General features: G+C 32.7%; 1 protein-coding gene across 3 annotated transcripts in view; it reads left to right on the forward strand.

Annotated features, from left to right (window-relative positions):
• The window catches only part of LOC105229917 (autophagy-related protein 16-1), a 236,216-nt gene extending 233,028 nt beyond the window's left edge, over positions 1-3,188 (forward strand). For 2 of the 3 annotated variants that reach the window (XM_049447953.1, XM_049447952.1), the window contains exon 10: positions 40-3,188. In XM_049447953.1, the coding sequence (XP_049303910.1) occupies positions 40-157 (118 nt within the window). In that variant the 3' untranslated portion in view covers positions 158-3,188. The remainder of the gene's footprint in view (positions 1-39) is intronic. The other variant, XM_049447954.1, reaches the window with a different exon arrangement.
• The last annotated feature ends 8,531 nt before the right edge of the window (positions 3,189-11,719 follow it).

The raw sequence follows: 11,719 nt of genomic DNA on the forward strand, positions 1-11,719 counted from the left end.
TGTGCTGGGTTTTACTCACTTCGCCCAAACACTTAACAGTTATGGTTCCGGTTTCTTTCACAGCTCGGCGGTGAACGCGGTCAGTTGGTGCCCCAACAGCAATGCGCTGGCCTCCGTGGGTAAAGGCAAACGCTGCATCATTTACACCGAATCGTAGCCGCGAAGCGAGCGGCAATGACAGCCGACGAGGCGACAACAGCAACAACTGCAGACACAGCGGCGCGGGGCGGACAACATGGCTAAGTGGCAGCTATTGTTTGGCAGCGGTTGCAAGTGGAAGCAACCCTGCAAGCAAGGCGCAATTTACATTGTAACAATAACAACAAAAACAACAACTACAAGGTGTGAAAGTTTCGGTGCGAGTGCGTGGGCGTTCGGCAATTGGCGTTTGTGGGGGGTGAAGCATGCAACTCAAGAAAGTCATTGTGTGTTTTGCAATGTTGCAAGTAGTTTTTTTATATGTTTTAGTTATAAGTAATATTTGCTTGCAGCGCAAAGTGGCAGTATAGAGAATTGTTGTTGTGCAACAGCAGCAAACCTAAAGTCAATGTTTAGCAATTATAACAACAAAAATGGCAAATAGTCACGTAGTTACAAGTAAAGTGCGCTGAATTTATTATATAAAAATGAAAAATATAAAAAAGTTTTGTATTTGTAAAAATTAATAGTTAACTATAATAAGCAATTCTTTCGGTATATGTATATTTGCAATAATTTTTGTAAAACGTGTTGATAAATTTTAATAACGTATTAGAAATTGCCTGGAGCAAATTACCTTAATGTGGACATTAAAATTTGAACATTTGGAATTTTATAAATTTTATAAAAATATTACGACTGCTGGTTGACAGCTAAAATTATGTATATTTTTTAATCAAATGATTAAATTTACTGAGAATTTAATAAAAATTGAATTTAGTTTTGGCTAGTGAGTCAAGCGCCTAAAAGTATATTTTTCACAAAATAAAAATATTTTTTTTTGATTATAAAAATTAATTGCAAAAATTAATTTAAAAACAAAACTTAATTGAAATTCAAAATTAATAGAAAAAACATTAATTAATTGAAATTAAAAAATTAATTAAAAAGGCGAAAAATTAATTATTTAATTACAAAAATTAATTAAAATTAATTAATTAAAAAAATTAATTAGGTGATTAAGTCTAATTAATTAATTAATTTTTGTGTTCATAAGGACACAATAATAGGCAAAACATGATTATGATTAAAAACAAAAATAAATTAAAATGGATTATTTTTTTAAATTAATTAAAATGAAGCATAGAAAAAATACATGACAAAACCGCAGTTATATTTTCGGTAATCGAATTGAAACGTTTGCGAAATTTATTAAACGAATTTTTAATGTAACATTCATATGTATATGTACATATATGTATGTATGTATAACATTTTTTGCGTCTAAAAGTATGCTAAAAAATATACTACAACTTAAATCAATTAAAATTTAATTTGACTAAAGAAATTTTTATTTTATTTGATTATATTTTTTTATAAGGACAAACATTAAAAAAAAAATTTGGATTAAAAAATTAAGCGTAATGTATTTTTTAATTAATTAAAAGGAGAATGAGAAAAATTATGAAAAGAAATCTAAAACTATGTTTTTTTATCTGAAGCGTTTTTTTTAAATATCAAACTAATATTTTATTTTATATTATTTTTATTTTTACCAGTAGGTCACGCGCCTAAAAGCATGTAAAAAAAATTATACAAATGTATCTTAATTTTATTTGATTGCAGAATTAGCAACTATAATTGTTTATTTACAAAGTAAAAGAAAAAATATATTTTATGCAAATTTTATTACACAATAATAAAAAAAATATTTTTTTTGCCCTTAAAAAAATTAAAATTCATTATTCAAAAAAAAAAAATTGAAATTCATAGATTTTTTTTTCATTTTTTATTTCATAAATTTTTTTTGTTTAATTTTTTATTCTAAAATTCAACTTTTTGGATTTTTTTTTTATAAAAATAAATAAATTAATTTTTTTTACAACAAAAATTATAATTATAATTTAACCCATTAATTTAACCAATTTTTGTTATTATTTTTCTTAAATTTAGCTTTTTCAAATTTTTTTTTAAAACCTAAATTTTTTACCAAACAATCAGAAAAATAATGTTATGCCTTAAAATAATAAAATTAAAATTCATTATTTAATTTTAAATTTTTATTTTTTTTCTGTTTTTTTTAATAAAAATAAATAAATTCAATTTTTTACAACAAAGATTATAATTATAAATGTTTTTAACTAAGCAACAAAAAGAAAACTTATGTAATGAATATTTATTAATTTTTTGATTTTTTTTTTTTTGGGAAAATTTAATTTATTCAATTTTTTTTATTAAAATGTAAGTAAATTAAAACTGTTTTACCACAAAAATTATAATTATAATTGTCCTTAAAAAACAAAAATTAAAAATCATTAGTTTTGTTTGCTCTTCCAGCAGTTTTTAATACAATAAAATGTACAAGTTTTCATTACTTCAAATATAAAAAAAAAATTATGAAAAAAGAACTACAGTGCTGATAAAATATTTTTCGCCACTCACAAAGTTACTTTCCTTCAAGGACTATGCTCGTTCGCTGGCATGCAAAAGAAAAAAAGAAAGTGCATACAGTTATGCTACTAAAATACAGTTATACTACTAAAACATACATATGCATATAAATATATTTGCATAAGCAAATGCATATGAAGAAAGCTTTTTAGGGTAATTTGTTAATGAAAGGCGAACGCAGAGCCGTGATTATGTAAGCATCACCTTTCTATACTCTTTTCAATTATTATTGTAGTTTTTTTTATAAACACATACACACAGATACGCACACATACATGCGATTGCTATGTATGCTAATTATAAGCTAATATTTTACGCATAAAATTAATTGCTTTTGATTACCTATAAATTTAAACATACATACATACATACATACACCTAAATATGTAAAAGTAAATAAATGAATTTGTAAATGCTTGTAATCGTAAAAATCAGTTTGTAAGCTCGAAATTATAAGTTTTTGTAATACATACATAGATATACATATATATATATCATGAAAATATTTTTATTTGCCATTTTGTAAGAGCCATTTCAGGGTTAAGCACTACTTGATTACAGTAATAAATAATTATACATGCTAAATGTGTGGCAAAATATGGCAACTCTGGTCTATTTCTTTTTATTTTGTTACATAGTTGTTTGGGAAGGTTAATTTTAATTTTTAAGCGATGTGTTTTTTTTTATTTTTATTATTTATACATATGAGGCCTGCTAAGAAATTTGAAAAGAATTGTTGCCATAAATTTTGATTGGTTACAACAAATTTATAATATAGTTTTTCAAATTCAAACTTTAAGTAGAAAAAGCCAACAAAATTTTTTTTCGTAAGAAATATTTTATTAAAAATTTTAATAGCAGCAGCATTTTGACTAGACCTTTTGAAGTTAAAGTCGTGTTCCTCTCATTCCGTTCCTACTTTCTCTGATTTTTGCTATTACAGTTCCCTATCCTAATTCAGATTTGATTCAATTTCGATTTTCGCAAAGAAATTTAAAATATTCTTGCATCAGGGTTGCCAACTTAAAGAACCATTGTAATTAAAACTACAGTCTACTCTCAAATATTGCGAAAATAAATTCGTTAAGGAAAAGCATCCATTAATATTTGCTCGTTGGAAGTAAAATTCTTGGTAAGATATGACATTTTGGAAAGGAGGGAATTACCGTGACAAACGTTTGCCCTACTCCTCGCTCAGACGTTGCGAGTTCACCACCGCATACATGCAGAATCAGCCGAGTCATGAAAGGCTAGCTAGTTTTTTAAGTGTCGAGATCTAAAACGACTCAGCTTAACTTAAAAATTTGTAAATTAACATACGTACGTCTTTTGAAATAAATTTAGTTCAATAATAAATATGTGGTTTTACATCCAGTTTTCAACAAGAAAGCCAACTGACTGTTTTTATAGTAATCCCTACAAAAAATTTGGTATCTTTCTTCGGATATTTAGCAAATGTAGATGTCTTCAATTACCCGGAGTATGAGTTTGTTCATGAATTTATTTAAAATACTCTTATTTTTATGATTATTTCATATGAGCAATAATTGGTTTGTTAGTAATAGAATATATTTTTCGAGCCATGATTGCGAGTTTTGCGCACCTTTTTCGGGCATACAAACATTGATTGCCACTCACGGACTCCTTACCGAAAATTTGCGAAAGGTTTAAACAATTAAACCTGCCCTTACATTCTACAAAATTTGCGGTTTTATCCAGTGAAAATCTCCCTTTGCGATTCAAAAGTAATTCATACGCAATGATGTCGCCAAATTCCCAGAAAATGGTACAGTTCAGTACTAGTGGTAGTGAATGTGAGGGTGTAGCATCTACATAAAATGGTTATTTTGTTCATTTTGATTGGCTACAAAAAATTTAATTAACATATGTAGTTTTTCAAATTCAAACTTTAAGCAGTAAAAGCCAACAAATTTTTTTTTCGTAAGAAATATTTTATTCTAAATTTTAATAGCAGCAGCAATTTTAACTAGATTTTTTGAAGATAAGCAAACATATGTCAAAACGTTGGACTTCGAATTGATAGAGAATCGTCAAGCTGACAAGAGAGCTCGACATTGAGTCGGTTTGAATGATTTGGTAGATATTTTGGGTATGAAACGCGTGCTTGCTTGACCCATCCCGATAAAGATGATTTTTTTTTCAAAAAGAGTACGATTGTGACCGGATTTAAGCCCACCGTATTCACCAGATTTGGCTAGGTGTGATTTTTTCTTGTTCCCCAAACTGAAATTGGAAACTGTTCATAGTTAATTTGATGACAACTATAATATTTGAGACCGATAAATGGATAAATTCTTGCAAATTCATGTGCCCATAATAGTCTCAGTGTGAGGAGTATATGAGTAGATAATCTTGTTGTTATTATTGTTGTTGTATTGACGTAAAATAATTCCCAGACACAACTCTGTAGAGTTGAAGGTAGTTTGTCAGAAAGAAAATTGCGTTGGATAAATCTTTTCTACGTAATTTCCATTATTATTCCAGAATTAAAAAAAAAACTAAATAAAAATCACCAGAAATACCACCTTAGAATCTGCACTTCATTCAGCATAAATTTATTTTCAATTATCAATCAGAATAGTGTCTGGTGCAGTCAAATTTTATGCTTCCTGTTTTACTCTCCAAAACACACACACTAACAAGCACGTGCAAGCAAATGCAAAATCACTGTTCTTCCACACACAAGTGTTAAAAGAACACTTTAATACCAAGTAATTTATATATTTAGACTTTAGTTTTATTACTTGCAACATGTAGTGCATTGTTGCAACATTTTAATTAAATTTGTAACTGCTTGTAACGTTATCTCTGGTGCATTGTTTCAAACACCTGCTCGCTGGCGTAAGCTTTAAGCATGCCTACCGCTAACTTTATACCAATATATACCTACATACGAGTACATATGTACTTGCTATATATATATGCATATAGCTACAAACGATTGCTGTACGCACACTATATCTGCTCTGATCTGATAGATAGCGCAAAATTTACAATGCAGATAAGTTTGCAGATTAGTCGGCGCTCGCATGCGCTTTAGAGAGTGCGCTTCATTCATGACGTTGAACGTTGTGGGAAGCGCGTTTGAAGCGTTGAAATGAAAAACAAAACCAAAATGAATAAAAAAAAACACAGTTGCAAAGCAGAGCAGCGGCTCATTGCAATTAGGACGATGTTGCCACAAATGTTGCAGCTGTGTGGGCCACGCTGCCAATAAATGTTGTGCATTCGCGTTTTTTCGGTTTCTGTGCATCACTTTTCGCTTTTGCAGCTGCGTGATCGGCTTGTAGCCGTGCAAATTGATTGAAATGTTCGAGTTGCATTGAATGTTGCAACATCTGCTTGAGCAGTTGAACATTGATAGACTTTACATTATGCTCAGTTATTAAATAGATTTCTTATTAAGTTGTATACTGTTCATTTTTAGTTTAACTGGCTTTAATGCTATGTTCTTTATGGCAACTAAATTCTCACGCGCTTCTATTGAAAGCGTGTGGCAGTAAATTAATGATCGCTTTGAGAAAGTACTCGCTGGATGTTGCACTATGAGTTGATTAAAATGTAACCGATTAGTTTTGAAATGCGTAATAAGTAACGGTACATGGTTCTAATGTAATATTTGCAACATGAATGGGGAAAATAATTTTCGGTCAGGAAGGGAAGGAAAAGCACGGGTGGTGGCTCGATTGAGAACATAACCTCAAAATCTGAGTGTAATGTTCAAATATCCAAGTATTTGTGTTTTTTTTTTATTTTTATCCTAAAAAAATTTTTATTTCTAAGAACATAGCTTAAACTTACCTTTTTGTGTTCCAAAAATACTGTATTTTTTATTTAAAATATTAAAGACGAAAACTTTTTTCAATTAAAATCCCAAAAAACACTGGGGTACGTTAAGTTAGGCTAATCGGGTAAGCCAATGAGCCACGCATAGACAAGTTTTGGTGCTTTGCGATACCAGATGGAGTTCAGTTCCTATGTTCATGAGGAGTAGTCATCCTTTAAACTACCTTGACATGAATTTCAATAGACTCTGCAGCTCTACTATCGATATCTCCTCCAGTGGTATCATAGTGGCGACCCCGAATGCTTACAGCGTAGTCTTGCCAATGCGAGACAAGTGCATACGAGATGCTTCATTGTTTCCTTGGTGCCCCGTTCTATACATTTCCTATAGTCTTCTTGATCGTTCAGTCCCATACGGCAGGCTTGTGCCGCCACCAGACAGTGATCAGTTAGTATTCCCATCATGTTCCTACAGTTCCTTCTATTGAGTACCCATAAGAATTTTGTGTACTTCGGATCTGCCTATTTCCACCCTGGTATCTCGCTCCATCGGATTTTGATTTTCTCTACCATGATTCTGTCAAGATTGTCGTTTCACAATGCATGGGTTTCCCAATGTTCTTCACATTTTCCGATGTTAGCCGTACAACATTCTTGACAATCTCGTCAACTATTTCATTGCCCTCTATGATTTCGTGGTCTGGGATTCAGTAGAAGTGAAATTTCATACTTCTTACAACACTTGCTCTTGCTGCCCAGCTTCCCAAGACACTTTTGCTCTATATGCAATATGAGGTTACTGCCTTGATAGCTCGGCTGTCTAAGATGTTAACTCTGGAATTGTCCGCAGGTGCATTAGAGGCCAGCTGCGCGGATTTCGCAAAAGCAAAGACAGCTTGATATATACCGCAGTGATCCGACAACAAAAAAGGCAGCCTTATGCTCAACTCTGGTCTGTAAATCCCCGCACCAACTGCTTCGTTTGAGCTATCCATATGAAAGTTTAAAGTGTTGTGCGTAGCTAACATACCTTTACGCCAACCATTATTCCAAAAAACCATAATTTTCAATCAAAAGATAACATCAAAATATCATACTTTTTCAGATCAACTGCCATCATTTTTGAATTTATGTAAAGTCTTTAAAACTTATAATTTGCCTAATTTCAAAAATAAACCAAACTATTAAACAATCTGAATAGTCTTTAAGAAGTTCGTAAGTGAGTGCGAGTTCGTTGCTTAAGTCTTTTTTTAGATCGAAATGAGGTTTGCTGCTTAAGTCTTCCTAGTGCTCAAGAAGTTTGCTGTTTAAGTCTTCTAAATTCTACGAGTTCGTGGCTTAAGTCTTTATTGGGCTTACAGCCAAACTATTCAAATTGCATAAATATTCAAAATCCACATTTTGTTGGCTGAAAATTATCACACACTAAAAAAAGTATTCATAACACTAGTTCACAGTGATTTTGTGACTGCGATGTTAAAGGTTCTTTCGTGGTAATTTTGGGTTGCTAGTAAAAAATTCCTAATACGTAGAGCTTTTTGTATTATAGTTAAATGCTTCAGGGCTCAAACCACCAACATTCACTAAATTGACAGCAACAGCTGTGCGAGGTGGAAAACCTTTAGCTCAAATTCGTAATCCATACTTCTGAAATGCCCACAGACCGCTTAGCATATCAGTGGCATATTTTTCCATCCTATGTGTTGAGTAGTATAATATTTTTTTAATTAAAAAAAATATATATAATGAAGTAACCACCTTCTGTGGCCTTTGAAATACACTTAAAGTTGAAATAAAATATAGGAAATTTCATCATATATTTCAATGCTTTTACGTTTACAGATATATACAAGCATATGTAAAGACAATTTGCTACTACCTCAAACATGCAATCGAGTTCTCGCTCATAAAGCAAATGGATTCGCGACCAACCGTCTTTGCAAAGTGGCAAAGTGTTTTATGGCCCTTAAAGTGCTTAAGTAGAGCCGAAGTGCTTTATGTTGCCGCAATAAAAGGGAAGTTAGCAGCAAAGTGAATTGCTTTTCAGGCGACTCTTTGTTGCCACCAATAAGCAAAGTGTATTTTTATATCCTGTAATTCGAGTGGCAATTATAAAGGAGCTGGTGGGTACGAATTGGAGAAGTATTCAGTATTTGAGTGTTGTGGAATGTTGAAAAATTTAAGTAATATGTGAATTAAAATTAAGTTGGAAAATTGAAAAAGATTATGTTAGCGATATTACAACGCGTCAAGCTTGACAAAACGCAAAAAATTGAGACTTTAATCATAAATATTCATTTGATAGTTAGTTCATTTATTTTTGGCTTTAGAGATTGCAAATTGAAAAAAAGAAATCGCTTCTTTTCGCTTTGCCTTGGAGCACGCCAGCTGAACCTTTCTCAGCGAGAGAGATTGAGGAAATCCTTAGAAACTGTAACCCTTCACTACTCACGTATAATTGGAGTGTAATAAGGCTGGAGAGAATCTAGGCACCATATCAGCAGTGCGTAGTCTGTCGGTCGTCTCAGCAAAACCAAGGGCGCCATAAGCTATGAGTGCGAAAGCGTGGTCCTTAGGAGACTCCCAAAGAATGCCAAAGTTGAAGCCTGAGATTCAGATGCTAATCCTAAAAGCAGTTCGTCAAATGGCAACCCCGTCCTCAGCCTCGAACAGCTGTTTAAGAGGTGCGGGTCGAGCACGACGTGGGCGCTGAACTAGCGCTTCTGGAGGAGAGTCTGAAGGATGAGATTCCTCCATACTAACCTTCAACGTGCGAAGGCGACCTCCGCCAACTTACTGCTTCGTCTAAAGCAAGAATAAGAAAATACAAAAAATAATTATTAAAAACAGTATTCAAAAATCTTAAAAATATTAAAAAAGATACTTAAACAATAAAGTTAACAACTTTTTTTTTAATAAAAACAAAAACATAAAAAATTTTTTTTTTAATATTTAACCAAAAATAAAAAAGAAACAAAAAAATATGAATAGAAAAAATTAAAATTAAATATATTACAAAAAAGACAAATTTTGAATAAATTAAAAAAGATTTAAAAAAACTTTCAATAAATTTATAAAAGTATTGAAAAAAATTAAAATAAAATATTAAACAAATAAACTTAGAAAAAATTGTAAAAAAAAAGATTTCAAAAAGTATTAACATCTTCAAAAAAAAATTTTAAATAAATTAAAAAGCAAATTTAAACATAAAAATTAATTAAAAAATCAATAAAAATATTTTTTTAAGAAAAGACAAAAAAATAAACCAAAATGTTTAGAAAAAAATTAAACAAAAAAAATTTTAAAGAAAAAAAATTCCGATACCAATGTCATGGTAAATTTTAATTTTCCGTCCTATAGTTTTTGTTTTTCTTTATTTAAAAAATTTCGAAACTGATCACATTATCACTCCAACAAGAGCTCTTTTTCGAGCAAAAGTAATAAAATCTCCTCTTTGTCAATTTAACATTTATATTCACTTTAAACATTTAATTATTGTAAGAACGAGTACTTGCAACATCTCGAATAGCACTCCTACCTACGGCGACAACTTGCAACAGGCCATTGGCCGAGCCGCTAGAAAATCTAATGATTCCCATTTATCCACAGCAATTGCAACGCAGGAGGTCTCACTCAAGTGCTGGAAACCTGGAAACAGTTTAATAGAGTGATACTGAAACAAAAAGTGGTACGTGAATTGCTGCCACATAGACAGGCAGCAGAAAAACACGCAATGCAGAAAAGTTACGAATGAGTGGAAACGACGCTGCCGGAAGACATTCTGCACAAGACACACACACACACACATGCATATATGTATATTTACATGCGGCTGGCAAACATTTAGAATAACAAAAATGAAGTTGCAACATGGCTTTTATTGTCCAACAGACACATATCTATGCTTGTGTGCCTTTTCCATTTCCATTTGCGATTCTCAATGCGTCGGCAGCGCCAGCGGCCTTTTGCGCAGGCGCACTTTGTGTTCAACGCAAATTGTTGATTTATATGCAAATGTCGGCGGCAGCAGTTTGTCAGCGCTTAAACTATAGCGTGTGCGCTGCGTTGCAAAACTAAATTACAGGCAATGCCACTCCGCGTGCCGCAGCGCCGCCACACAACTGGACATATTAGACGCCATTTAAGAATTGTTAGTTGGCACTACGTGAGTTTGATTGCCTTTCGCGCGCGAATTGCTCCGATGCAGGTGTCGAACATTGCCGCCTGCTGCCGCCCAAGTGACACCTTGTTGCTGTCGCTTGGTGAAAGTAGCCGCGTCGCCCACTCCGCCTCGGCTGCCGCTTCATTTGCATCGAATTTATTGATTTCACTTTACAGCTCATTGGCGCCTAAGCGGCACGATTGCGCGACACTTGCACAAACGCACACGCAGACACATAAACATATAAACATCTACTAACATACAATGTTTCGAGCGCGCTGTCTTTCCTTGCCGCAGCGCAACACCCACTCCATTGGCAGCTTGTTGCAAATGCATTTCGCTAAGTCACTGGCGCTCAGGTGCAGGCGCACACGCGGTGTGGGCGTTCACCGCTGACAAGCAGTTGTCGTTTAGCTGTGTCTCATTACGCGCCTCAATTATTTTAGTCCAATTGTTGGAAGCCTCTTTGCTGACACTTACGGCTTTGCAGTTCGTTAGCCCACGCAGCGCTTTTGGCCGGCACTTGAGGACGGCTTGAAAGGTGTGCGCATTTGGTACAAGGCAGCTGGAGTAAGGTGATGCTTGCATACATATAATCGTACATACAGTTAAAATTTTTCTTTCTTTGGCTGCATGAGCTGGTTCCACGGGTTTGGTTTGTTCGAAAATGTTTCAATATTTTTGAGTATATTTCAGTAAATCAGGTAAGATAAATATTTTTTCAGTGTTTTGTTGTTTTTCTTCTATATCAAGTACTGGTTCATAAAAAAATTTTAAGATGTGTCATATTATTACTCTCTTCATCTGGAAAGGACAATTTTTTTTTATGAAGTAGCTCATGGGAATTCAGTCTTTAGTTGATAGTAAATTTGTATTTAGTTAGTTAATCACCTGCAAAGTTTTTTCTTTATTTTAGGCTTATGAGCTCTTGGAATAAAAGTTATTGCTTCATGACTAAATTTATAAGAAAAAGTATGAAAAACTAAAACCGGAAAAAAATACCATGAATTTATTATTGATTAATTGGTCTGTTGTGGTTGCCTAAAATTACGTTGAAGTACTGGAAAATTTTCGAGAACGACCATCATGTAAGCGCGTTTTTGATTGCCCAGGAGATAAACACAACACACAAACTTTTTAATTATTTAAATAAGACTAGAA

The sequence above is a fragment of the Bactrocera dorsalis genome, chromosome 2, assembly GCF_023373825.1.
Source record: "Bactrocera dorsalis isolate Fly_Bdor chromosome 2, ASM2337382v1, whole genome shotgun sequence".
NCBI classification, from domain to species: domain Eukaryota; kingdom Metazoa; phylum Arthropoda; class Insecta; order Diptera; family Tephritidae; genus Bactrocera; species Bactrocera dorsalis.